We start from the raw sequence: 27,867 nt of genomic DNA on the forward strand, positions 1-27,867 counted from the left end.
CTATAGAAAGCAGAATTGCGCTGTTTTACGGGTTCAAGGCCAAAAAATCAGAATGACTTGCCAGGCTTGTGCAAGAAAACTGTAGAAGGCCACAAAAGAGCAATCACTGGCGTTGTGACCTTTGTATGATGGCAATAAACAGGGGTTGTAAAGTCCTCTGATACTGTAGCAGTGGTAGATGTTGGTGTCAGAGGGAGATGGAGTCTCAGAGCTGTCCTTATTTAAAAAGCTGAATGTGAGTGTCTGTAATTTAGGACCAGATTATACTATTTTCCATTGAAAATTATTTCCGGTAGTGGTTATCTTCATGGTGCTTCTCTAGATAATTTGTTGTCTCTGCCTGTCACAGGGCCTTGCCAGACTGCAGTGCTTCGAAGTATGTCGGAGCTGGATTTAGCTAAAGTCCTGCCTCTTGGGCGGCAGCATAGCCTCTTCAATGGTCTCGAAGTTGTGTTGAAAAACATGGGACATTTGATCCGTCAGTACCTGCCTGAAATTCTACAGATCCTGCTCTGCATGACAGCTGTGGTGTCCTGCATCCTTCAGCAAAGAGAAAAGGTACAGTGTACACAAGCAATTTGCAAACAAACATGGAGATTAAATTCCTTGCCCTCCTCTTTCCCTTAGCTTGCACAATTACACACACCTTCACTGGTTCAGGTAAAGATAAGTTTAATGCCAGCGTGGAGTGGAACTTAGCGATTAGGTGTCTGTCAAAATAAGAGGCCAGTGATATTTGACTGAAAGTGCTACAGGGCTCAGGCAGTGTAGGTGGACTTAATGTATTTAGAAAGCTGCTTTGGACTGCATTTTTGGTTTTGAGTTACTGAAGGGAGAGTTGAAGGTGATCTCTGTGCATTGCTACCTGCCTGCTCTGTGGAGAGACAAGCATGAAGGCAAGCTAAATGACTTGTTCTAAAGACATAAGATCTTATGGCTGGAAGTCAAAATTGCCCTTAAAGATTTTATTTCTTGACTACAAGGGTAAACTTGAGGGAAGAAGAGGATTTAAAGTTCTTTGCCTGAGGACTTGAGAGCAAAATTTGTCTTTGAGGTGTTTTGTTGCACTGCTAGACCCCAGGGGAGCTCAGCATTGTGGATGGTCACAATGATTATCTACAGTGATGGTCTCCTGTCGTGGGACACAGGGAGGACTTGGCTACCAGCCATCCTTTCAGCACACTAGAAGCATGTTCAGCTCTGCATCAGGAGTAGTCATGCTAATCCAGTGTCACAATTTGAGTCTCAGCCAGGTATCTGCAGAGCACTGCCAGTGTTTTTTTCCCTTGCTGTGCAATGGCTCTACATGCAGAAAGGGTCAGGTGAGGAGAACATTCTGTTAAAAATTGGCTGCAGCTGAAGATGGGGTATGCTGGTTTACTGCTGCCCTGTACCCAGGAGAGCAGCACAAATGTCCCTGAGCTGTAGCCCAGGGGTTCTCATGCCAGCTGTTTGGAACACTGTGACACTGAGCCAGGCTTTTCTGTCTTTTTGGAACCAGTGCCTTTGTCAGACTTTGATGCAAATAGGAAAAGGAAAGCTCAAGTTTGGTCCAGTGCAGAGTCTGATGATGTATTGGTGTGAAACAAGCAAACTGCACAGTCATCATCACTGCGGTGTTGAAAGGAATGATGACAGACTGAGCAAGAGGTTTGTTGAAAGGAATTATGTGATGATAGACTGAGTAAATGGTGTTAGGTAATGAATCTTTTGTCACCATGTGCCTGTACTCTTGCCAAGACCTGTCTGTGAGCACTTGAGGTTGGAAATTGCCTTGAAAACAATCCATCAGACAAGGCAAGCGTGTGCAATTAGGTGGCATCCAAGGTCCCATAGTTGCCTACAGGCTTCAGAGAACCTGGTAACTGTCCCCATTTAAGAAGGGGATGAACAAATTTTAGGACAACAGCATCCCATAGTCTGACTTGAGCAATGGATTGCAGGTGCCTATGTGTTCCAAGCTGGGAAAGGAGTTTTAAAATCTGATTAATTCATTGCTAGGATAGTCACATTTTGCCAGGGTTACTGTGGTAATCCTGTCATCATGTAATGTGTGGAGTGGCAGTCAGTCACTGGTCTGAACTTAATTTAGCACTTCATTACCCCGTGAGATGTTAAAAGCTCAAGGAAAAGTGTGAGAAATCTATTTATCTTGGCTAATGATTAGAAGACATTCTTGGAGTTTGAGAGTAATTTATTGCAGGCTGATACTGTCTAGAGAGTTAAACATCAACTTTGACTGTTTTATCCCAAGTTATTAATTTACCATTTCCTACTGATTGTGTTCCTTATTGAGTTTCTTTGCCCTCTTAAAGACTTGATCTCAGAAGACTGCTCTTACGGGCAGTGGGAGACCAAAGTTATTTTGCTTGGGTGTCACCATTAGCAATAGCAGCCTGGTTTGTGCTTTTTTTGGCCCTTCAAGCAGCTCATTTGCTTCCTGGAAGCTGATTGCACACCATAAGTATACGTTCAGCACAACTTGGGAGGTCCTGGGCAAAGAGCACATTTACTTCCTTTCCCACCATGTCCTCTCTATCTTTTTAGCTGTGATTTTGGGTGCAAAGCGAGTATAGAAGTATATGGCATGGATAGTGTCTTCGGAAGTCTCTAGGTACATCAAATTAAAAAGTCGTGACATTTGTCGGTGAGGTTTGACACCAAAGCTGCTTTGCAAAATAACAGATACGAGTGTTTATTCTGTGTGATGGATCATGACATGTAGTGGAGACCTGAAGAACCCAAAACATCGCTCCAGTCTTGGAGAGCAGCCTTTATTTGCTCTGATATAGCTCTATTGTTTCTGAGACAGGAGTTCAGTACCTCTGCACTGCGAAGCTATCTCATGTGTTTGTGCTGTGAGCTGCATTGCACAGTATGGAAATAATTTAGGTTACTCAAGGCAAGACTCAGAATGCAGCAGTGCACGAATAACTTCATGATTAGCTCTGTGGCTGATTTCCTTGCTGAAATGTTTTCTCCAAGAAAGGCTGCGGAACATAACCACTAAATGCGTACAGGAAACATCCTCCTATAACCAAATGCTGTACTCTCTTGCATGCTGTTGAAGGAGGTGATTCACATCCTTGCCTTCTCTATTCCTCCCCCGTCTCCTTGTCTGCTGATTTCTTTTCTTCCCAGTAGATCTCAGTGTGCAAAGTACAAATTTGCTTTCAAGAGCTGATTTGGGTCCTCTCCTGTGTAAAACAGAATTATTTAAAGTGTCAGGGCTGGAAATGTAACTGTGGTGTAGCTTTCTGCGCTTTGTACAAAAAGGGCAAATGCTATTTCAGACCTGTCAGCGTGGATTTTCATGAGTTCAGAGAGTCCTGTGTAACTGACTCAGTGCAGGTGAAGGGAGCTCTTAGAAAAAATTAGGTCAGCTGTGAGAGATAGATTGCTGCTGTGAACAACTTACAGGAGAAAACAGTGTCATTGTGATAGTTCCAGCAAAGGTTATATCTGTGGTCAGTGAACTGCTGTATTTAATTTCAGAGCCAGTAGTTAGTAGTTGTTCTGCAAAGGTCTTACTGAAGGAGTTTTTGTTTCCCTTTTACAGGTCCAACCTAGATTGATTAATCCACTGAAGAATTTGAGACGTCTTGGACTCAGGCTTGTGGGGGAGTTTTTTTCTGATTATGAGACCTACAGCTTTAGTGTGGATGAGATTGATGCAGTTTTCCATGCAGTGGTGTGGCCTCAGGTAAGTATTTCTTGTTCTTCCAAGTAGCTTGTGTGTAACATGTACCATGCAGAGAACTTCAGCTGCACTGGAGTCCATCATGTCAACTATGTCTGTCATAAGATTGGATGTGACCTCAGACAGATTATGGCATTCTGATGTGTCTGTGCAAGATGAGTTTCTTGAATCATAGAATAGTTTGGGTTGGAAGGGACCTTTAAAGGTCATCTACTCCAACCCCCCTGCCATGAGCAGGGACATTTTCAACTAGATAAGGTTGCTCAGAGCCCCATCCAGCCTGGCCTGGAATGTTTACTGGGATGGGGCATCTACCACCTCTCTGGGCAACCTGTTCGTGTTTCACCACCCTCATTCTTGGCTCATGTCAGATTAGTATTGGAATGATCAAGTCACAGGCTAAAGTAGAAATAAATTAATCTGAATAAAACAAATGCCATTTCTTTTTTCTTTAACCACAGAAGAAGACTTCTTCCCTGAATGCTTCAGAGAAGCAGAATAATACTAGTCACTTTTAGGTGCACTTTGCTACTTTTCTGTGTGACAGTTATTAAGCCTGCAGTAGGGGACTGCAGGAACAAATGCTGCTGCAGGAAAGAAAGGACCCAGCAGGACCTGCCAGTGCACTGTGAGCTCTTGTGCCTGCCTGCTGGGAGTCCTGTGTGAGCACAGCAAAAAAGCAGAGGGTTGTGGCCTTCATCAGAGAAATTCAGGTCATTTCAGTCAGGAAAATGCACCATTGTGAAAGGATGAGAGAACACACAGTATTTAAAATGAAACTGTGCTGTCTGTGTCAGTTACACTGGGCTCTGAGGTTATCAGGGAATGCCTGTACCAACTGTGGGTTGTCTCTGCTCTAAAGGCAGTTGCCTCCACACAAAGGGTGATTGAGCAAGATGGGCTGAGTTCAACAGAGCTCTTCCGCTGAGGCTTTTGAAGTATCCAAATGTCCAACTTCCTTGCAGCAGAAAAGCTGTCAAAGAGCACCAGGAGCAACTGCCGTCATCTGTGAAACCCCAGATCTGCTATGCTAGAGTTTGTGTTTTTTTACTCCTACTTTGTTTCTCTGCTCTACCAGTAACAATACCTGTAGTACATGTATGTGGACAAACAGTACCTAAAGTAGTTTCAGGCAGTGTATGTAGCTCTGTATTTCACTGACCTGAGCAACAGGGGGTTATATGGTGCTGGTTTGTCCATGGAGTCTTTTGAAGGCCAGGGTGCCACATGTGCCAGGCAGTGTGCGTTTACTGCAGTTCAAGCACGTGGTTTGGGCTTTAAGTCAGCAAAGCACTTAATGCTTTCAGGAAGCATTGTGTTTGGAAACGCTGAGTAAATCTGAGCAAGATGTAAAAATGTTGTTAAATATTTAGAATTCCTGTTGTCCTTATAGATGTCAGGAAGACAGCTGGTTTTGGAGCTTGGATGCAAGTACTATCCAGAAGCTCCCTCTAGAGGGAGCCCCGTGAAGATCTGTTTTTTGTTAAGGCTGTGGAACTGAAGTGTTTAAAACTCATGGAGAGGGAAAATCGTTTTAAGCTTGTTGTACTTGGAAATGGAGCTTGCTGCTCTTCGTACCCAAGGAGTTTGCTGCAGAGGCTCAATATCATTAGACTGCACAGCAGCGTTCTTGCAGGATTGGATTAACAGTTTACTCTTTATTGTACATCATTCAGAAAAGCTCTGTTTTATGCAAAGCAACAATATCAACTGCCTTTGAGGGCAGGAGAAGAATCTTCATGAGACCCAGGCTATGACTATCACGCCTGCCTTCTTTTCTGTTATGCTTAGGTCTTGAGCCCAGACTGAGCTGATCCAAACCCCACAGGCACCATCCTGGCTATTACCCCTGAATGCACTGGAGCCTCTGCTGCCTGTGTGTTCGCTAACGGTGCCCTGCTGACAATCCAGCTGTGGTCAGGGTGGAAACCCAGCTGTGTGACTTGCATGCAGCCCGTTGAGTTGTGGAATGGCAGTGAGGAGAGTGCCAGGCCTTTGCATTGTGTCTCTTTTACCTGGATCCGGTCGTGTGAAGGAGCAGCAGCTACTGCGTGGGGCTTACACTGGGCAGCTCTTAGGTGGGGTTATTTCAGAGACAGAACCCTTTTCAGGAGATCCATTGCTGGGGTGTGATGCAGTGCTCGAGCCTCTCCCTGAGCAGAGAGTATGTTTTTGTAGCAGTGGAGACACAGCAGATGGTGCGACCAAGGCATAGGAAGTGTGGGAGGAGTGGGTCCTGGTGCTGCGCTTGAGATCTCATAGGTATGTCCAGGAGAGTTTGCTAGGTCTCTGTGGCACATGTGAGGCTCTGTGGGGAGTCAGTTTCAAGAGAGAGGCAAAAATGGTAGCTGAAATGGTGTATAAATAGGAGTAAGATAATCTAAGAGTGATTCCACAAATATTGAAGAAGCTGGAAAAACGACAATGAAACTACTTTCTAAAAAAAGGTAAACTATAGGTTATAGTGAGGTCTTTGTTAGCGATGAGGTTTTTAAGTGGCTTTAACTACTCATGTTGCATTGGTATTTGATTTTTATCTCCTGTAGGTCTGCAGATTGGCTTCAGAGAGTCAGTATTCTCCAACTTTTCTGCTCAAACTCATTCACACCTGGAGTAAGAATCCCAGGTAAGTGTTCCTCTTGCAAAGAAGCGCAAGTACTGCTCCTGAGTACACAAAATTCAAGAGGAGGGGAGCACACTAAGAGATTATGAATGAATAATTGTGTCAAACCCCATATTTTTCTTTTCCATTAGACTGTTATTCTCTTGATAGCAGTCCAGATGCAGTTGGGAAGATTTCCAGCTTAGGCAGTTACTCTATTTTTAGTGGACTGCTTTTCCCATATATTAATAACTAAGTACATATGTAGCCCAAACCCAGCTGATGGGCAAGGAGGAGGCTGAGTTTAAAATATGTATGTGTCTTGACCAATGACTTCTTAATCTTGGGCGATGGGAAGTCAGTTTTACAATGTATCATTTCATTCATGGTTTTTGTTTCCCTATTTTTTTCTGTTTTATGAAAGAATGTGGACAGTTTCAGCGTAGAATCTGTGACTGAGGTTCTGGTCTTGAAAATTGTAAGAGAACTTTTTTTGAGGCAGACTCCATAAGAAATTCTAACTTGGTTGTCTTGGGTCATTTTTGCCTCTTTCACAGACTCACTGCTTTTCCTTTGCTAAAGTATCCAGTGTCTGTTTTAAGACATGTTATTTGTTGGTACGAAGAACTTATATACAAACCTCTAAAAAAATTGTATTGGATCATTAGGTTAGGAGCAGACTAGCAGGAAACTTGGAGAAACATCTGTAGAGAAAGGGTTAGGTTTAGATGACGCTATCTTGAAGGAGGAAAAAGGACTTGATGACCTCTGAACCTCCATTCGTTCTGTCTTTCATGACACTATCGTTCTGTGATTTTTTGCACTTTCTCCTTTTTTGAAGAAGAAGAGAGTCATTATTTTTTTGCGTGATTTTTTGTACAAAAGCATTATGAAGTTTTGAACTTAAATTTTCAGTCAACCTTTTTTTATAATTTTTCTCTCAGGTATTTCCCCTTGCTGGCCAAGCAGAAGCCAGATCACCCAGAGTATGATATACTGACAAATGTGTTTGCTGTGCTGTCAGCCAAGAATCTGTCTGAGGCCACATCCAGTCTTGTGATGGACATAGCTGACAGCCTTCTCAACAGCCCAGATTTTGAACCCACAGAGCAGGTTTCCAGTTTGAACGTGACTGACTGTGTTGTCATGGTCACTGGAGACATGACAGAAGGTACGTCTGCATAGGATTCATAGAGGCCTGTTGGGTGCTTTGGATGGAGGTGTTAGATTTTGATGAGGTGGCCTTTGTACTGGCTGAGAACACCAGGGAAGGAGACCTCCCAGTGGTGATGGAAACGTCAGTGTACAAACTTATCTTGGCCTTAAGAACTGTGAAGTCCTGCTTGTCTAATGACTGGTAAGATCTACATTGGAGTGTTAGGGTGCTGAGCATGGAGAGATTTCTTATGAAGAAGGAAAATGTTTGTGTTGCTGACGTGCTTTATCTGTGAAGCTTTGACTGATACGATAACTTCAAGAACTGCATTGCCAACATCAACTTTTGTATAAAAGCCCACTCCCCGTATGCACGTGGTCACATATCACTTTGATGTTTAGTCTGTGCTCCCTGACAAGAGAGACCTGCCATTGATTCCTTTGAGTGGCAGTAGAGAGGAAGGTTGGTGTGCTGTGTTGTTTGCTGCAGAGCAATCTTTCACCTGTAACGCTCCAAGGCAGTGAAAAGGAAAGCACTTATCGCTGTGCCCTTGTTATGGCAGCTTTGATTTGCACCAGAGGTCAGTGGTAGAATAAAGAAAACTACATCTATCAATGCTCCAGTCATTTAGAATACAGGTGCTACCCTTGAGGAGTGTCCCTGGTACCTTCTGCAAAGCCCACACTTACTGGGGCTGTTACTGAAATCTGTGAGAACTTTTGTACTCTGTGTGTGGTTTCTTTGGTCCCAGCTCAGACACATGTTAGACTTGGTCTCAGCCAGATGACCTGCACATTCTTAGCTCCTGTTAATTTTGAATTCCTCTGGTGAAACCTCCGTTGTCTGCGTTTCCCCTTTGTTTGCGGAGGATTACATCTCCCTTTGTTGCTTGCAGCACAGAGTTGGATGTTGCTAACTGTTGTATCCCTTACAGAGACCCTCAGCCTTGGTTGCCGCCTGGTTCTGCCTCATGTTCCTGCCATACTTCAGTACTTCAGCAAAACAATGTTAAATGTGGAGAAGGTGAAAAAGAAGAAATATAGAGCTCAAGTCAGCAAAGAACTGAGTATACTTTCCAAGTAAGTGATTCTTTAGAGCTCAAAACAGTTAAAAAGTTGGAAGGAGGGAGGAAGAGAGAGGCTTTTCGTAATAGGTTCCAAATTAAAAAACTTTACGTCTCAAACTAGTTAAATTTAGAACAGTTGAAAATACCCGGGTCTGTCATTGACCTTGCAAGTTGCTGGTGACTGAAGCGAAAAGTTTTCAGAAATTGATTCTAGCTGTTTTGGTTGCTGGTACTCAAGACCAATGCCTCTTGGGGGCCAGAAAAGGTACAGAAATGCCTGTGGTCATGTGGAACTGAATACTTGAGCTGATACTGTGATTTTGGTGGCTACGCTCTATTAGCCTGGATGGGCTGACAAAGCCCTGTGATAATGCATCAGTGCTGACTGAGTTCATCTTTGCTCTGTACCGGTGATTGGACTGATATAAAGTAGTAAACTACCTTGTCTCATTGTGCAGGATCAGCAAATTTATACAAGAAAAAAGTCAGAATTCGGTGCTTGTGAGCCTTCTCCTCCCTTTCCTTTATCAGAGTAACATGGAGCAGGTAGGTAGAAATTACTTCCCCCTCATTAAACGTATGTTTTTCTTTTAATAATGTATATTTGTTTAAGATGCAGATAAGTCTTATTGATGGCAGGCCATTTCTCATTATTAGCCTTTAATCAAGTCTTCATGTGTTTTTTAGTTAGCTCAAAACACTGTGGCATTGCGTGTTGATGTGTACGAGTCACTGGATACTTTGCAGGGTTGTCAGTGCCCAGGCTGACTCTGTTCCCTGTTTTTGTGGGGAAGGTCTGCAGAAGTTTTTATGCAGTCTTTACATCCTTTGCCACTGTAGTCAATCCACCGAATTCCTTGCAGCGTTTGAAACAAATGCTGCTCATCACTGTGGATTTTATGTACCCCAAATCCAAAGCCACAGCATCTGGGCAGCAATATGAATACATACGGTGGAGTATGTACTACATGCTGTGTTATGGGCAGTGCTACATTGGTCTGTTGTGGGATGAAAGGCAAACATTATACAGTACTCTCATCATGCTCCCAGATCTCCCACTTCCATTCTAGTCTCCTCCCACTCTCAAGGAATCCATCTGTGGGTACAGAAGTATATCTCAGAACTGAAACTTTCCTAAAATCTTAAATTCTTAAGGAATGCAAATCATATGGGCTACATTTGCAAGAAGCAGAGCTCTCCATGACCAAGGCTTCTGTAAACTGTTAAATAAATCAAGTACTGAGGATATTAGCAGACTATTTTTTCTGGGTTTCCCTCACTGCCAAACCTTGTTTTTAGAAACATAGTCCCATCTACAGTGAAGGCATCTCTTGATTACTTGGCTTGATTGCCTGAACCCTTGGATCGCAGCTCGGGTCTCGTTTTTCTTAAAAGACGTGCAGTTGCTTAATGAGAGACTTTAGGTTTGCAGAAAGAACTGCCAGGCAGCAACCTGTAGCTTCTGCTTTGCAAGTGTCATTTAATTGTTCACAGCGGATTCTTGGATTTTAAATCTATGCATCATTATGAGACCGATACGATTTCCGTTCAGGGACATCATACAAGTATATGGTGCTGCTAATGGTTGTTTCACAGGTTAAATAAATACTAAGGCTAAATAAAGCTCTATTAGTTCTCCTGACCTTTGAGTCATTTGGGTTAAGACACAAAAAAGAAGCCTTCATCGTGATGGCACTCTTCTCTAACACCATGCTTGTGTCTAACTGAAAGCTTGCAAGTGCTTCTGAGAGATTTGATGATTGCTTTGTGTCCTCCTGATTCGTTGTTCTCATTCAGTATCTGTGATCTCAAATACAGCAAAGTGGTTAAGTTCACTCTGTGTTTTGAAATAATTTCCAAGGAAATGAAAAGATCTCTTGAGGTTTCAGTACTTATTGACAGTTATCTGTCTCTTTCAGGGTACAGAGATTGACATTCTGGAGACAGTGCAGAACTTGCTGAGGCATTGCTCAAACCCTACAAGCTTTCTCAAGCCACTGGCAAAGCTTTTTTCTGTCATCCGAAACAAACTGTCTCGACATAAGTTGTGCTTGGTATTTCAGGTATTGCATTTTTATGTGTCTTTCTGTGTTTTTTTTTACTTGTTCTAAGAGCTCAAGAACAAAATGAATAGCAGTATTTAACTTCTCTGTGTATGTGCTTAAAAACCTATTTAATCTACATCATCTGTTAAGTGAAAGTAACAGAATTGTATATAATAGAAAATAATGAGCCACGTGAAGATTTGTGAAAGTTTTGGCTTACAACCTGGTTGATATGAACATCACTAGAGTTCTTTTGTGTAAGAAAAGCCAAATAAAGCACAATTCATCCCTAACAAATCCTGTATCTTTATGAAATAAGAACGGATTTCAGCATCCTGAATGTGATTTTTATTTGTATTCTTCTCTCATAGGTTTAGAGCAGCCAGGATGTTTTGTACTTCTTTAAAGTGACTAACTTTTTTTTTTTTTTTCAGCCTAGAAGACACTCAGTGTAGATATTTAGAGACTTAGGAACTTAAAACACATATCTTCCATTTTATGGAAGAATGGCTCTTATTAAACTTCTAACAGGAGAAAGATTAATGCTGTTGCTTTCTTCATTTTTTTTGTCTCTAGTGGTAAAGTCTTGAGTTCTTCAACTTTTTAACAACTGTAACAGTTAAGCTCTTTTATTTTATGTTTCTTTTTAGACTTTATCTGAATTGGACAGTGAATTGAAATATATTACCGATGTTGTTAAGGTATGCACAGTTTCTCTGCTCACTTTTTTTCCCCAACATTGTATTGCCATGTTTCTGGCCTTTTTCATGAATGACTCGTTGCTCTCTCTTAGCTGAATGCCTTTGATCAACGACATCTCGATGATATAGACTTTGATGTACGTCTGTCAGCATTCCAGTCAATCACAGCCCGCATCAAGGAAATGCAAGCGGTGGATATTGATTTCCTGATACCCGTTATGCACAACTGCTTCTATACCATCCAGGTTGGCTGAATGTTCCTTCTCTTGCTCTGTGCACCATGTGTCTGTGATGAATCCAATTTCGAAATTATTTCCATTGGCTGTTCTTTGACACTGTAAAACATTCAGAGATCATATTTGAGTCTTCATACAAACACCTTCTTCTAAGTTTTATCCACTTGGTTCTTCATCTGTGTGTCCAGAAGGGCAAACCCAGTAAGCACAGCACAGTTTTCTGTTGGTGAGCCCTGGAACTGTTTGGTCAATTTCACTGTATAAAAGACATATTACAATCTTGAAAGGCTGCTTTTCTTTTTGTTGCAGCATGTTCTGGTTGTGTGGGCCTGCTGGTAAATCTAAAAGGACTTTTTTCTGATGGGAAGGGTGGGTGTGAATTCAGGACTAGAACTTCTACAGGGAGGCTCTCAAGAGTAACTGGGTCTCTACAGGCTTTGTTCTGTTGTGTTCAGTGGTACTGTTCGGCCCAGTCTTTTGGGGAGAAAAAGGTGTCCTATCCAGACTCACATGGTACAATTTCTTCATCCCCTCAGCTGGGGGATATGGCTCTCAGTGACAACGCAAGTGTTTGCTTGACCAGTTTGATCCACCGACTGGCAGAAATCAACCACACAGAGAATGACTACAAGGAACTAATCCAGCACACTCTCCTGGAGTCTGTGAGAAGGGGGCTGAAGAGTAAGACTGAGGTAAGACAGAGCTATGTGATTGCACATCTCCAGCTGTCTTCACCAAGGTATATGAGACATTTTATGGATGAGTTCTCTGAGTCTCTTGCTGGGGTAAGAAGTGCAGGTACCCACTGTAAACGTACCCTTCATTTGAAATCCTATAAAAATCTGAAAAATTATAGAACTTAGCTGTCTTGTGTTTCTTTGCCATTGTTCAGCTTTTCTTAGTTGTATCTCGTTCTTTGGAGGGGAGACTTTAATTTACCTGCAGTCCTAAATACTGCTGTATTTGCTGTTACCAAAGAATAGGACTTGTTGACTTGTAAATGGCAGCTCTGCTGTTCTGAGGAGTATGTGGCAACCTCTCTGAAGAGTACTTAACGTTCACCTCTTGCTGTTTGCAGAGCATCCAGCAGGAGTACACATCATTGCTTTCCTGCCTCATTCAAACATTCCCAGCAAATCCTGAATTCCGGGATTTGGTCCAGTTGACCAACCGCCATGATCCGGACATGGACTTCTTTGAGAACATGAAACACATGCAGGTAAAAGGCAACAGACATTCCCTAGTGCCTCTCTCTTGCCTCCCAAACCAAAAGTGTTTTTCTGTACAGTAAGGTTTTTCCAAAGCATCTATGCACTATCTTTCCAGGGAATTAGAATATGTGTCACTAGAAATTGGTAAAAAAACAAAAAAGAGATGTGGGCATCGTCACATGGGTGATTGTGAATCAAAGTCATATTTCTGTCTAGAAATATATGTGGTTTATGCTTTAGGAGCACTGGTTTTTATCTCTTCGTAATTTATGTAAAATAATTACTTTCATTTTAAGTGATTGTTCATGATCTTGAGCAGTCAGCTCCACATTGCAACCTGTGTGTGACCCAGCCTGCAGTAACAGCGCCATGAGGGTTCCTCTGACACAGGCAGGGGACAGGTCCTTCTGTTTTTTCTAGCCTGTTCCCTGCTACTCTCTGCCTGCAGGTTCTGCATCCCCTTTTCATTCACAGACCTTTGTAATATAAACGTTGCACAAAGCCTGGTCTCCTTTTTTTTTTTCTTCCAGTATGAAAATACAGTGTTCCTCCTGCTTTCATAGATGTAATCAGAGAGCACCTTTGCTATATCTGTAGTATATGTAGAGTCTACATTATTTTCCTTCTAATTTTATCAGGGCTTCTCATCTTGTATCAGTTGCCTCTCTTGACTGATACCTGAAGATGGCATGGTCTTCTGATTGTGAATTCACGGTAAAATGTCCCATTGAGTTAGAATATTTATTGAGACAAAAGGTTAGTGAAAGCCTAGAAACTGAAGGAAAGGGACATGGCCTGTCCTTGGGAAATGACCATAATATGTTTGTCGTTACTTAAAACAGGCATTTTCAGAACTGCAAAATGTATGTGCTCCCTTGTGCGAGCTGTGACTCGAGCACCAGCTCACTCACTGTCATGTTTGTCTCAGATCCACAGGAGGGCACGAGCTCTTAGGAAACTGGCTAAGCAGCTCACTGAAAAAGCGCTTGTGCTGTCTTCTAAATCCCTGCAGAACTACATCATGCCTTATGCTACCACTGCCATTTTTGATGAAAAGATGCTTAAGGTAAGCTTTTAAATGGAGTGCATCAGTTTCATCTTTCTGATATACCGTTCTCCATAAAAGACTAACCACTTTAAAAGGCTGATAGGTTTGTGGAGTGAGTGTTCTCCTTTTAGGCAAGAGTGCTGTGCTGCTTTCAGTGGCAGAAGGAGGGTTTAGAAGGTGTAGATGCAATCTGGGCATAATCCTGTATCTGCTGAACCTGTCCTGGTTCTTGAAGGTGGATCTCTTAACTGTTCAGGGTTTGGGGTTTTTTTGTTTGTATCTTTTACTTGGGGTTATATTTGTTTGCATTTTTTGTAATCAGGTGGTTATTTTCTTCCCTCTGCCTTCAAATTTCTCTCTTCCTGTTGAGTTGTGAGATTAGTCACTACTTGACAGCAGAATGCCTGTAGTGAGAAACACAGGCTGTGCCTAGTAATTCAGGTGGGAATAAATACTGTTTTCTCTGGAGTTGTGAGGCAACTACAGGAATTGGCTAAAAAAAACTCTGAAATCATTAGCAGCTTTGTAATAGAAGTTTGAAGGGTGATATTTTGTTAGTCACTTCCTATACATTTTATTGAAAAGATATGCAGTGAAATTACTTGTAATGTCCACGTGGATAGACTATCTGCTTGTGACTTGAAAAAGCAACGTTTCACACTTTTGTAGTTCCTTGCACACAATCGGGAGAACAGTGGAGCTGCTTCTGTTGGATGAAGCAAATGCCTAATTCACATACTGTCAAAAATATTCTTCTGAAGCTGAAACAATTAGAGCTTAGGCAGAGGACCCAGCACCTGCAGCCACACAGACTGTGCTCACCAATAGGGTGACTGTAGTTGCTTTTTAACCAATGAGAGGTAAAATGCATTGATTAAAACCATGGTGAAGAAACAAATACATTTTATTTCACATCAGAAATGGGTTAATGACCTGTATTTCTAGTAGATCAGTGTAGCCCTGCAGTGTGTCATGTGTCTGTGGTTAGATATCTTGACTGGTTTTTAGTTCTTTGCACAAATGAGCCCATAGATTTAGTTATATGAGAAAAGTTAAAGGTGTACAGAAATATTTGGGAGAAATGGGTCTGAAGGTCTGCTTGGTGAGCTGTGATTTATTTTACTTTATTTTTTTACCTGGTAATCAGGAGGAGATCTGGAAGAGATGAATACCAAGTGTACCCACTAGACAGACATTATTTCTTCTGGGTCTTGTTGCTCTGAGTAAAATATGCTTTAGGCACATGTTCGTTATGAATGCTAACAGCAACTATATTTCTGTCTTTTGGGCAGCATGAAAATATGGTTACAGCCTCAACTGAACTTATTGGAGCTGTCTGCGGACATCTCTCGTGGTCAGCGTACTTGTACCACTTAAAGCATTTCATCCATGTCCTACAAACAGGACAGATCAGTCCGAAGCTGGGAGTCAGGTGGGTACTGTAGCAATGCCACTCAAGGTTTCTCCAAAGACTGCTAAGGTAAAATTCAGTGCCCCTAAGGAGCATCACATGGATTTTAGCGTCTTCCCTGGGATGAGAGATTGCCAACTTTGAGGTGGGCTTATGCAAGTGAAAGTGCACAGGCCTTGCAGGCTGCAGCTGTGAAGGAATAACAGGTCATTACTTCTTTGTGCTGTGTCTCACTGAGTGCATGCCAGGATTAGCAGCTTCTGCTTCTGTCAGACTGTCCTTGCTCCTGGGACACGTACATTGCTCCAGCATCACTGCATGAGAGGTTTCACAGTGAGCCAGGTCACAGAATGCATCTAACTGAAAAGCAACCAGATTTTATTTCAGGGTAAACCTCCTTATGCTGTACTGTCACTGAGTCTGAAGTTTTCCAAGAAGCATTTGAAGATTTTCTGTTTCTCCTTTTTGTGCAGAGGGCTGATCTCTCTTCATGTTTCCCTTATGCAGCTTGTTAGAGACAGTGCTGGAAGCCTTTCACTTTGACCATGAAACACTTGAAAAGCAGCTTGTGACCATTGACAGCCAAGGTGAGCTTTCTGCTCCTGATGGTAGAAATACTACTTCTAAGTACTCAAAGTGCAGCTAATTGGAATTTTGTGCTTCTCTCTTGAGGTCAACTACTCCCAGCTTTTTAAAATGTGTGTATTGGAAGCTAGTTTTGACTTGCCTCCTCAGGAGCAATGCAGACTGTCCTCCTATGTGTTGACAAAGTGAGGTGAGGGGAACCATCTCCACGTTACCTCTCCATCCCAGGCTTCCATAAGCCCAAACAGCCCAGGCTGTGTTTATGCAAATCTGGGGGTGTTCTCCAAGATCTGCACCCACTCATACATCTGAGTTTGTTGTCCTCGATGTTGGCTGCTCTCATGGTTATCTGCAACCTGAGAGGAGTGCTGTGTATCCTCGCCTTGCTTCCTCTGCCATTTCATGGGAATCATGGAATAGTTTGGGTTGGAAGGGACCTTCAAAGCCCATCTAGTCCACCCCCCTGCAATGAACAGGGATATCTTCAACTAGATCACATTACTCAGAGCTCCATCCAGCCTGGTCTTGGAAGAAGTGATATCTTTGGCTTCTTCACCATTGTGGTTACCCTATATTGTGGCCTTTGGGATATTCTGAGGAAGGAGGAGGAGATCTCACAGCTGTGCTAGTCACCACCTCTTGCCTTGTGAAGTTCTCAAATATAAGTGAATGGCAGTTCTTGAAGGTTCATGCACTTTGATCTTTGATAAGCCAAAATTCAGCTGAAAAGTAACCCAGTCCTTGCTTTAAGCCTAGTCCTGGGGCATAATTATCAGAAACCAGCATGTCAGAGCTTCCCTGTGCAATAAACCAACACTGATCCTCACTGATTTTTTTTGCTGCCACTGATGATAGGTAGGAGCTTTGTCCAGAAGAAAGCCATCACGAGAGTCTCTTTTAAGGGCTCAGTTTTTGTGGCCTTCCATATTTACCTGTGTTTTTGACAACTGCTTGACAGAAGCTGCTGCCATGGACCTTGAGCCGGTGGTGGAGGCTGAAGAAGCCATGGAGCTGGAGCAGAGTGAAGGGGAAGAGGAAGTTGTTGAGGAAAAGAAAGAGAAGAATCCAGCTGAGGAGCCAGCAGAACCTGAGCAAGCAGCTGAGACATCTGAAGATGCTGAGCAAGTGACCAAACCTGTTTCTTTCTTACCCCGAAATAAAGAAGAGCTGGAGTGTCTGATCAAACACATTCAAGATACAGTTACAGTCAACATCTTGCCTAAATTGCACAGGTGTATTGTTGCAAAGGTGAGGAATTTGCATGGGAAAGGTGTTTTGCAGGTCTGTGCTGCTACTATGAAGCTTGAGGTGCTACTTCAGAGCCCAGTGGAAAAGCAGCACACAAAAACCATATAGACACAACTGGAGAGAGGCCACCTGAAAGTACAAAAGAGGCTTTATCCCCTTTGTTTTGTCACAGAGATTACTGACAGCTCCTCTTCTCAGTGTGGGTGTGATGTCTTTACTTCCCTGCTGAGAACTGGTTTGAACTATGCGAGTGAAATGGTTCACTTTGTGCAGCCTGTTGGAAAGTTCCCAGCCCCTTTTGAGCACCCAGTGTAGCTTCTGATTGAAGCCACTGGGGTTCATTTTACCTGTCCTTTAACTGTCTGGGTTTTTCCTGTAGTCAGTAGATGGTAGCATCTTGCCTTGTTGACCTTTTCTAGGGTTTGTTGAGAAAAAGCAGAATTTGTTTATCTAAGTTAAAAGTGCATTGTGTCTTTCTCTCTTAAAAAGGTAAAAAGAGATGAGGAACACAAGCTTGTGAAATCCAACGTTGTGAATGATGATGAGGTAGTTCGCATTCCATTAGCTTTTGCAATGGTCAGGATGATGCAGTGTCTTCCCCGAGAGGTGATGGAAGCCAACCTGCCAAGGTAAATCCCGTTGGAGCTCTGTAAATGCTGTTCATTGTGCAGGCACCTTTCTCAGGCTGTTGTTAGGACAAGGCTAAATCCAAGAGGGGCATCTTAAAAGTCCTTAAATACTTTTTTTGGAAACTCATTTTCCTAGTGACATTCCCTTCTGTCAGCATTTGACTTCTGTACACTAAGTTTGAAAGGAACTTGGTAAATCCTGAAATAAGAGCAGAGATGTGAAGCAAGATACGAGTCAACCATGTCAGAGCTGAGGAAAGAATAATGTACAGAAAGAAAGGACAGTCGGTAAAAAATCTTGAAGGACGGTAGGTGTGTGTATGACATAAAGCCTTTCTGCAAGGCTGGCTTTGAGTACAGCTCTGGATGTGAAAAGCAGTGTTATTAGTTCTGCTGTGTTTGGGGCTGAACTAAACTGACTGTTTGTTTCCAGCATTCTGCTGAAAGTCTGCACATTTCTGAGGAACAGATTTCAGGAAATCCGGGACATCGCCCGTAACACTCTCACTAAAATCATGGAAGTGTTGGGAGTGCAGTACCTTCTGTACATCTTAAAAGAAATGAAGTCCACTCTTGTCCATGGGTACCAGGTAATGCTAAAATTATTCCTCTTCTGCTCTCTGTAGGTTTTTTTTAATGTATTAGGAGGAGAATCCAAAGGAAGTTGCTACTGAAATTGTTTTGCACTGGTAGAATAGCTTGGTATAATTAAATACTATTGCTAATGCCTCCATCAGTCTTAGTTCTGCAAAGTGTTAAATGAGGGTCTGTACCCAAAGAACTTGAAGAGTCTAAGCAGGGAAGAAGAGAGGATCTCCTTTTTCCCAGTGAAGAGTTGAGGCATGGAGCTGGTTCTAATAAGATTGGTAGAAATCTTTCCAGTAAGGTCATTAGGGTCAAGCATCATCTGAGGTGAGTTGACACAGAGGCTGCACAGACAGTATGTGGTGAAGCTAGTTGAAGTCTTGCTTCCTAGATCCAGAGCCATCTTTCCTCTTTCCACAGTGGCTGAGGTTAAGAAAAGTTTTCTATGTGAATTACCACAGTGGAATAGCATGAGCTTCTAACTGCTGTGACAGTGAAAGTGCCAACCCATACAGCCTAAAAATACCAATAAGAGCACTGGGGAAAGAGGAGATTCCAGCCCTCCTGGCAGTATGTAGAGGGACAGGGGTCCTCTTCCCGCTGCCAGTACATGGATTCTCATTCTCCCAGTGATCTTTTCCTATAATGAGAGCTCAAGTGCAGTGTGTGAGTTGTGCTATCTCTACTATGGGAATCTCCCCATGCAGTATTGTTGAAGAAGTCTATGAGGGGTTGGGAAACACAATCTGTTCTCTTTTTCTCTAGCTCCATGTGCTGACTTTCACTGTGAACCTGTTACTGAAGGGCCTTACTACCAGGCTCAGTGCTGGTGATTTGGACCCCTGCTTAGATATCCTGATTGAGGTAAAAGCTATTCAAGATTGAAGCATCATTAAGTGTCTGGGGCAGGTTCTGGGAAGGTTTTGTATAGATTGTCTTGGACTTGGTGGTATACAGGGCTACTTGTGTTTGTATTGCAAAGAAGGGAGGCTGGTTTCTACTGAGGCATCAACAGAGCCTTTGTAGAGTGGCAGAGTATCTCTGGGGCTATATCCTAAGCCCTGCATCCTAAGAAGGAATGGGTTAAGGACTGAGATACCTCACTATATTTCCATGTACTCTAAATGGCTGAGCAAGTCAACAGACATCTAGTCAGTGCAGTCCATGGAGCCCAGGAGCTCAGCTGGCCACAGGGTACATTTGTATGTCGTGGTCTGCCTGCAGTCCCATTCCTTGTATCACAACATGACAGAGGGGTGTGAGAACAGCATCCTCATCTGGTGTGCTTAGACTGAGGTATTTTATGTTGACAAAGGAAAGGTAGACATGATTTGTGGGAAAACTGTAGAATTGTTTTTTTTCTGTGATGGAACAGTGTTGTTCTGCTGCTGGAGGAACCTTTTCTGCTCCTCTCATTCCCTTCTCTTACTTCATTTCTAAAGATTTTCAACCAAGAGTTGTTTGGGAATATAGCTGAAGAGAAAGAAGTGAAGGGAATTGTCTCCAAGGTCATGGAAGCACGCAAGAGCAAGAGTTACGATTCCTATGAAATCCTTGGAAAGTTCATAGGAAAGGGCCAGGTGACAAAACTCATTCTGCCACTGAAAGAGGTAAGACAAGTCAGCCACAGTCTTTCTCAATTCTAAGCACTCTCAGTTCTGTATGATCTAAAATAAACTCTAGTGCCTCCAGGTGGCTACTGTGAAATTACCTGTATAATACTACTTTGGCTTCCCATTTTTCTTTTGGAAAGTAGTATGCATCCAGTTCATAAAATGAGATTTTACTGTTGATGTCCAGGGCAGGGAAAGGTGTTCCTGGGCTGCTTTCAGCCGCAGCTAGAGAGGAAACATGCCACTGTGAGTTCTACACGCCCTCTCCCTCTGCCATTTCTTGTTTCCTCTGGAGTTCCAAAGTCCTACAAGGCCACTCTGTGGTTTGATCTCTTGTTGTGGTTTAACCTGAGCTAGGAATACAACCTCAATAGCCCTTCACTCACACCCTCCCCCTTCCCTAATAGGGGAGAGAATCAAAAGGGAAAAACACAGTTTAATAAAATAACAAAATACTAACATACTACTAGTGAATATATATATATATATATGTAAAATAGAGATAGAATATAAAATAAAAGATACTCAATGCAATTCCCCATAAACTCCGTCCCCACTAAGCAACCAGTCCCAGGAAGCGATATCCCTGTCCTGAACAGCTGATCCAAAAGAGATTAAAAAAAGGCAGAAAAGCCCAGAGGCCTCTGCAAAATAGCAAAAGGCTGGATTAAATGTCCCAACCAAAACTCCCCCAACTGCACCCCAGAGAGAGAGAGACACAGTGACCCGGAAGGTCCTAACATTTCTTAAGTCTGAAGCATGATGCTAATGGGATGGAATACTCTCATGGATCAGTCTGGATGTCAGTCAAACTCTGCCCCATCCATGCCTTCATTCCTAGTGTCTCACACCTGTGGGCAGAGCACTCAGAGTGTCCTTAGCTCTCAGACTAGAGCAATTAAAAACATTTACTCTGTGCTAGGGTGTTATCTTTTGTTCTCAAACTAAATCCAAATAATGAGTGTGCTAGCTATGAAAAAGAAAGGTTTCTAATTGCATGAAGAAAATTAACCCATTTTCAGTCAAACCAGCACACTTGTGCATGGAGGAAATGTCACCAAAACGTATTCTGGGTCTGTCCATGTGCAATAATTGCTTTTTCAGAGATGCAGTTTTTTGAGTAGGATGCATACTGATGCAGAAATGGAGTTCTGGTTTGCACATGAGCTCTGGAGTGTCCTGGTGGCGATAGGCAAACTGGCTGGAGAGAAAGCGAGGGACACTGGGGCAGAGCTGAAGCAAAGTGATGCTGTTCATGTAGGGAGCTGGGGACTTGCAGCACCATGTGATGAAGGAGGAATTGCTCTGGCTTTTCCCAGGATTTCTGAATACAGATAGCAGATTGTTGCCCTCATATTGCCCTCCTAGCTCTCATGGTTGTGCTTTTTCAGGTTCTGGAGAGCACCACAAGCCTGAAGATAGTCCGGAAGGTGCATGAGGCGCTGCGTCACATCATGGCAGGACTGATCTTCAATTCTGACATGAATGCAGAATCCCTCCTCCTCCTCAGTCATGGTCTCATCAGTGAAAACTTGCCTCTGCTCACTGAGAAGGCCAAGTGAGTTCCAGGGTGTTATCCAGACAGTCTGTAATCAGTTGGGAGGTTTGTTCCCAGAAATGGTAGCTCTCAAAACCAACCAGTCAAAGGTTCCTTTGCTTTTATTTGCCTTTTACTTTCAATGTAAGTGAATTATTTGGGCAGTCAGAGGGCAAAAAGAAAGTTTGAAAATGGGAGTGAGCACTTTCAGAATTCATGTGAATCTACTCTTGCAAGTGCTCAGGGCCTCATAAGCTGGTATGCGCATTTTAGTGTTTGGGTGAATGGACAAGGGGCAGTGTTTAGAAGCAAGCTACTAACTGCCATATAAGACATGTTTGGGATCATGGATGTTTTCATGGGGTCAGGAACAGGAGAGACTGTGGGCTGTCACTTTATCATTTTGGTGCAGAAGCCAGGGAGAAATATCAGATTTCCCCTCCATCTGGTGGTGTCACTGCTCAGAGCTGGGCCTGGATGTCTTGCATCTCCTGTGTTAGGCAGGCTGACTTGTTCTAGGATCTGACAGCTGTCTGCAGACTTCTTGGAGTAGTTTTATAAGCCATCAGAAATTCAAGTAAGTATCTGTAAATGAAGTGCAGTCGGCAGTGGCAGGAGGTAATTTGCTTGAAGGAGCTACCAAGGTTGATCTGTCCACTGAGAAGAAAAAAAAAGGGGATGTTATGCAGATCAGTGTGCATTTGTTATCTTTGTAACAGTGATATTGTTCTCAAGTCTGAGAGCACCATCTGTCATGCTGCTCTCAAGTTGTTTTTATTTCATTGCGCTCTCACTGTGACTTGCTTTTGCTTGCTGTGTGGGGAACAGCTAAGCTCAGTCCAGGTCTCTTCACTCCTAACAGCAAGCTTGTTGTGGAGAGGGCTGAAATCTGAGTATTCTCTTTTGCCATACTCTTCTTTTCAGAAAAACAGTTGTGCCTCCTCCAGATCCTCGGCTGCAACCAGAGAGCTGCCTGCTGCTCCAGCCCACTCCCACGAGAGGAGGCCAGAAGGCACGTGTCAGCAGCAGGACTAACACATACATCTTGGTTGATTCAGGACTTCGGGTAAGGATCTCCTCAGATACCAAGCTTTGCAATAAAATTTTTTGTTAAGAGTATGGTATTTTGGATATATTGTACTTACAACAGAGTCCCTAGCCTTAATTTTATTTTACATGTGGTAACTCCAAGGGTGCCTCTTAAGAGAACTGTAAAAAGTGCTCAGCCTGTTGCAGGTATTTGAATAGGGTATGGCATAAGTTTTACTATAACCTGAAACAATGTGGGACCTTCCTTGACTTATTTGAGTCCTTGCCTGACTTTGAGATGAATGTCCTGTGTTTTCTACACCAGCTGCTGCACATGAGCCTGAAGAGGTCCAAAGTAAATTCTTCTGAGGAACACGCTTTAGAAATGTTGGATCCTTTTGTTCAGCTGCTTATAGACTGCCTGAAATCTATGGATGTCAAGGTACAGCTCTGAGCTGGAGTCTGTCTGTTCTATTAAGAAGGGTCCTACCCACAAATATCATCTGGCAGTTGATCTGCAAAAGAAGAGAAAGCCATCCAGTGCTCAAACCTGATTTCATAGGTGTGCAGTTAGGTTGTTTGAGGACATCATGTCCCAAGCAGGAAGAAGGATTGTGGCTGTTGGAGGGCTTCATGCTCTGCCCCATGTGCTGCAGGTTCAAGTGTGGACAAGTTCTCTTGGAGCATGTTGATAGAAGGACATTATAGGCTATCTATGAGGAGGTTCATGAGGTCCTATGGCTGCTGGGAGCAGTGTCTTCACAACTGTGGTTTCTTTTGATGCAACTCTAGTGTCTTTACTACCAGCAGCCTCCTTTTTGGGCAGTTTTGCGTTTGCGTGAGCCTAGGAGGGAAGCTGTTAAACCTTGAGTTTCCCGGGAATGGAAGGCATGCCTCATACGCTATCAGATATCTGGAGCAGGGCTCTCAGGTGACCTGGGTTTTTGGCAGAGCTACTTCTGTGCCTTGAAGGCATCTCAGCTTCAGAAAAAGTTCCTGTCATCTCACTGAATTGTCACTGTGTTTGTGTTCTTACCTAGTAAAATCAAAGTTAGAGAGTTGGGGAGTGGCAGATAGTGCTTTTAGAGCTGAGAAACCATTTGCATTGTCATTATTTGAATGGTTTGAAAGAGATTGATTTTTGTTAGCTAATTGGCTTTTACCACAGTTGCAGATGGCCATGTCTGTAACAGAGTGAAGAAAGAGTTCTCTCAGTGTCGTTGTACCCACATGCTGTCCTTTGACTCTTTCTTACAGGTGATAACTGGTGCTCTGCAGTCCTTGGTATGGATTTTAAAGTTCCCTTTGCCTTCTGTCAGTACAAATCTGGAGCCACTGATTAAGCAGCTTTTCCTCTTGCTGAAAGAATTTGCCAAGACAGGAATAGCCAAAGGCCAGAATTTCCACCTGGTTGTGAGCTGTTTCAAAGTAAGTCAGACCCAGCTCTGCTCTTTCCTACTTTAGGATTAACTTTGCAGAATGAGACCCTTCACATCACTCCTGCAATCTCCTGGAGAGGCAGTCTTGGAGATCACAAGGTAGCGAGGGAAATGTGGCCTTGTTGGTTCTTTCCCAGGTGCAAACTTAAAGAAAGTTACCCCCAATTAATGCACACCTTGGATCTGAAGAAGTGTTTTTATAGAAGCATATTTGCTTTCTTTCCTCCTTATAATAATATCATGTTACCACCCTGTCTTTTGAGAGGTGTCAGTTTTGTACTTGAATAGCTTGCCTTTATAATAACGTATTTCATTGGAGTAAACCCTGGCAGCTGGAGTGAGACAAGGGAAGGGGGCAATTAATAATAGTAATAGCTATCTACACTTACAGTGTGCAGTGTCTTTCTTTAGCTGTCTTCTAAACACATTGCTGGATTAGTTAGACTTCATGATCATAAGGGAAAGTTACCGTAACTCATGTGGAATGCCAGTGCCAGAAACACTTTTACCTCTTCCTGGCTGCATTTCTGCATCATGAGTCATGTCTGTGAGCATCCCCACTTATTTCAAGGACCAGTCTGAATCTGGGTATTTGTTTGTGCTCAAAATTGCCAACTGAAAGCCGAATGTGGTGAGAGCAGTGTTAGCTGCGTGTTTCAGAGTAGCAGTTTGTCTTTTCAAACCTAAGTGCTATAAACAGAGTCAGGCTTTTGTGTGGGCTTGTATTTTACAAAACTCCGTGTGTACTGACAATGTGCAATTTTATTTTGTAGTGTGTAACAATACTTGTCAAGAATGCAAAGAGCCAGATAACAAGCAAACAGCTCCAAGTGTTGCTTGGCTTTGCTGAAGAGGACATTTATGATTCATCACGCCAAGCCACTGCCTTTGGCCTTCTCAAGGTATTCCTGTGACACAGGCATATGGGTTCTGTGGGCCACTAAAATGGCAGTGATTCTGCCTCCTGGTGCGAGGCTGTGCAGTCTCATGTCAGGAACAGGCCACAGGATGCTATTAAGGCTCTGTTATAGGTGGGGGAAAAGCAGCAAAGCTCTCCTGTTTGACTTGTAGTAACTCTTTAAAAGTGTTCAGGAGATTGTTTTATACACATGCATATGAGGATGTATTTGAATCTGAGGATGTTTTTGCTGAAGAATCAACATCCCTAATCATTAAACCAGGTATTCTGTCATTCAAAAGAAATAGAAATGGATTTGTAAGCCACCCCTTATTTTTTTTAGTTTGTGGATTTTGTTTTTTGTTTGTTTTGTTGTTGTTTTGTTTTGTTGGTTTTGGGGTTTTTTTAAGTTGCTCTGGCTACATTTGAACATGTGAAAAAGTCATTGTTAATGTACCACCTGAGACCAGTGTAGTCCCAGGTTACAGTACTGCATCTCACAAGGTGAAAGCAAAATAACATAACTCCAGCTGTGGTTTCCTCATTTTTTAGGCGATTTTATCCAGGAAGCTGATTGTCCCTGAAATTGATGATGTGCTGCAGAAGGTTGCCCAGCTGGCCATCACGGGTCAGAGTGAGCCGGTGCGAGTCCAGTGCAGGCAGGTGGGTGGAATGAAAAGTCTCTTATCTTACTTCACCTAAAGCTGTCTGACAGCCTAGAGGGCTCGATGTGGCCATCTCAGCTTTCACAAACTTGTGCCTTAGCCCTGCTGAACCCCTAACTCCATTTCCCCTTCTTAATAATCCTTGTTCTGCTCGTTATCTGGCTGGGATTAGTTCTTGTGCCTGGTGCACAGCAGAATCGCAGACTGCCTGCCATGCCATACTTCCAGAGAGCTGCTCAGTAGCAGTGGCGCCGTTCCTACTTCGGAGGATTTTAGGCCCATGTAACTTAAGAGCCTTGCCCTTTTCTGAATCCCAGCAGAAGTTTCCACAGATCCAGGATTCCTTCCCACTACTTCCTCATTCTTTCCAAGCTAAAAGCATCCAAATGGCTGAATTGTTTGCTTTGTTTCAAGCACTGGGATACAGATGCAGCAGGAGCTGTGCGTAACAAAATAGTGCATGTCCACAGTTACAGGATGAATTTTGCAGGATGCAGGATCTCTCGTATCAGAAACTTGCACAAATCACAGTAATCTTCTGAAGGCCGATCTGGCAGTTGTCCACCACCTGCAGGTCTTGTTCCAGGCAGAGAACTTGGGAGTAGTTGTTGACCCCTTGTGTAATAGTATTGGGATGAGAGGGCTGGTTCTCATAAACTTGCTGCTCCATCACTAAATTTTCTTCATAACCTTTTTACAAGCTTTCCTGAGTGTTTCATGTAACTCCTCTCTGTGCTGTTTTTTTTTCTTTCCAGATTTACTTAAAATATATTCTGGACTACCCCCTTGGTCACAAGCTGAAACCCAATTTGGATTTCATACTCGCACAACTGGAGTGAGTTTATATTCCTGACATCGGTCAGAACAGAACCTTGTTGCTTAAATATGACCTTAGTGGCCACCTTGTGTGTCAGCAGGCTGTTTATGAGTAGCAGAGGGTGTGGCTGAAGTCTTGATTTTTCCTACCTCTAGAACACTTCCTTTTTTCAGACATGGGCTGTTTGATAAAGCAATTCTTTTTTCTCTTCCCTGTTTTACAACTGGTTTTGTTGTTCTTTATCTCTTTGTAAGCAAAGGTTCTGTTGTTTACTTAGTGGTTAACCAGCTACACTGGTTGTGAACCAGGCTAACTGGAAAATCAGAAAGAATACAGGAAGGTGCGTTTATATGACTGCTGTCCCATGGCAATGGTCTCACCTGCAGCTGCAAGCACAGTTGAGGTCAACTGCAGCATTTCAGCAGGAGCAGCATGCCTGAAACCTCCTTCTGAGCATGTCCTCTCCCTTTCCCAAGGTGACGCTAGTTTACCACATTCCCCAGCACTGTAGCACAGTGTGGCTGTGCTGAATCAAGTTGACTGGGGCCGTTTTGCCTGTCTCCCTGTGCCTGTTCTCTGAGAGGTGGAGATGATGGTTCAGCTGCTTCTCTTCTCCTAAGTACCAGACCAGAGCTGGTAGCTGTTGTAGAAAGATCCCTCTCAGTTTGTGTTTCTGATATTGACTGTTCTTGTAAACTGTTAGCAACTTTCTAGTGTATTAACCCAGCCTTAACCATTAATCATCTCCTCCTCACAGGTACGAGTATGAAACTGGAAGGGAGTCTGCGCTGGAGATGATTGCGTACCTCCTTGACATGTTCCCACAGGTAACAAGCACCCCTTGGTGTTTTGAGTTTCAAGCAGTTACTGCAGATTGCAGTAGCAGTGTTTTCAGAATAGCAAGTGAAGTCTGGAGTTTTCTCATTGTGGGGTTTTTCAACATTCATCAGAAATATTGTTGACTGAACTGGTATGTGATATACCAGATCTGTTTTGTTGGCCTGACTGGAGAAGGGTGGATCAAAATGAAAGCGGAAAAAATAACTGTGCATCTGTACAGGGTAACATACACAAAATGCTAAGGTGCCTTGAAGCTCTGCAGCTGGAGCTTGAATGAGCATTCAGGAGACTAAGAGAAGTGCAGCCAAGCAAGACTTTGGAAGGAAGGAATAGAAATTCTGCACAGTAAGCTGTGGTTCACCACTGCCTGATTAGATTTAGTATCTCAGCTTGGTTCCTGGCAACTCTGTAAATCAGCAAAGAGCTGCTGGCTCTGAGAGAAGGACCTTTGGGCTGACTGCTGCAGTGCTGCAGGATTTGAGCCTGTTTCAGTGGGAGCTGGGCATGAAAATGCCCTCTAAGGTTTGATGCTCTCGAACTCCTATCTTTAGTGAACAATGACAGAACCCAAGGGAACAGCAGGAAGATGTGCCAGGGGAGGGTTAGGTTGGATATTAGGAAAAGGTTCTTTACCCAGAGGGTGGTGGAGCACTGGAACAGGTTCCTCAGGGAGGTGTCACAGCCCCAAGCCTGGCAGTGTTCAAGAAGAGACTGGACAAGCCCTCAGACAACACGGTGTGAACTGTGGGGTTGTCCTGTGCAGGGACAGGAGTTGGACTCGGCGATCCTTGTGGGTCCCTTCCAAC

General features: G+C 43.2%; 1 protein-coding gene across 1 annotated transcript in view; it reads left to right on the forward strand.

The window, feature by feature from the left end:
- UTP20 (UTP20 small subunit processome component) overlaps positions 1 to 27,867 on the forward strand; it is a 65,652-nt gene that overhangs the window by 28,107 nt on the left and 9,678 nt on the right. The window contains exons 27-53 of the mRNA XM_065836689.2: positions 350 to 558; positions 3,560 to 3,703; positions 6,247 to 6,326; positions 7,247 to 7,473; positions 8,393 to 8,537; positions 8,983 to 9,070; positions 10,444 to 10,587; positions 11,220 to 11,270; positions 11,363 to 11,515; positions 12,043 to 12,198; positions 12,585 to 12,725; positions 13,646 to 13,783; positions 15,058 to 15,197; positions 15,684 to 15,763; positions 16,720 to 17,009; positions 17,499 to 17,638; positions 18,072 to 18,228; positions 18,989 to 19,087; positions 19,666 to 19,833; positions 21,228 to 21,394; positions 22,298 to 22,439; positions 22,728 to 22,844; positions 23,660 to 23,830; positions 24,615 to 24,743; positions 25,292 to 25,402; positions 26,160 to 26,239; positions 26,979 to 27,048. Coding sequence (XP_065692761.1) covers positions 350 to 558; positions 3,560 to 3,703; positions 6,247 to 6,326; positions 7,247 to 7,473; positions 8,393 to 8,537; positions 8,983 to 9,070; positions 10,444 to 10,587; positions 11,220 to 11,270; positions 11,363 to 11,515; positions 12,043 to 12,198; positions 12,585 to 12,725; positions 13,646 to 13,783; positions 15,058 to 15,197; positions 15,684 to 15,763; positions 16,720 to 17,009; positions 17,499 to 17,638; positions 18,072 to 18,228; positions 18,989 to 19,087; positions 19,666 to 19,833; positions 21,228 to 21,394; positions 22,298 to 22,439; positions 22,728 to 22,844; positions 23,660 to 23,830; positions 24,615 to 24,743; positions 25,292 to 25,402; positions 26,160 to 26,239; positions 26,979 to 27,048 — 3,737 coding nt within the window. The remainder of the gene's footprint in view (positions 1 to 349; positions 559 to 3,559; positions 3,704 to 6,246; positions 6,327 to 7,246; positions 7,474 to 8,392; positions 8,538 to 8,982; positions 9,071 to 10,443; positions 10,588 to 11,219; positions 11,271 to 11,362; positions 11,516 to 12,042; positions 12,199 to 12,584; positions 12,726 to 13,645; positions 13,784 to 15,057; positions 15,198 to 15,683; positions 15,764 to 16,719; positions 17,010 to 17,498; positions 17,639 to 18,071; positions 18,229 to 18,988; positions 19,088 to 19,665; positions 19,834 to 21,227; positions 21,395 to 22,297; positions 22,440 to 22,727; positions 22,845 to 23,659; positions 23,831 to 24,614; positions 24,744 to 25,291; positions 25,403 to 26,159; positions 26,240 to 26,978; positions 27,049 to 27,867) is intronic.

The sequence above is a fragment of the Patagioenas fasciata genome, chromosome 1, assembly GCF_037038585.1.
Source record: "Patagioenas fasciata isolate bPatFas1 chromosome 1, bPatFas1.hap1, whole genome shotgun sequence".
NCBI lineage: Eukaryota > Metazoa > Chordata > Aves > Columbiformes > Columbidae > Patagioenas > Patagioenas fasciata.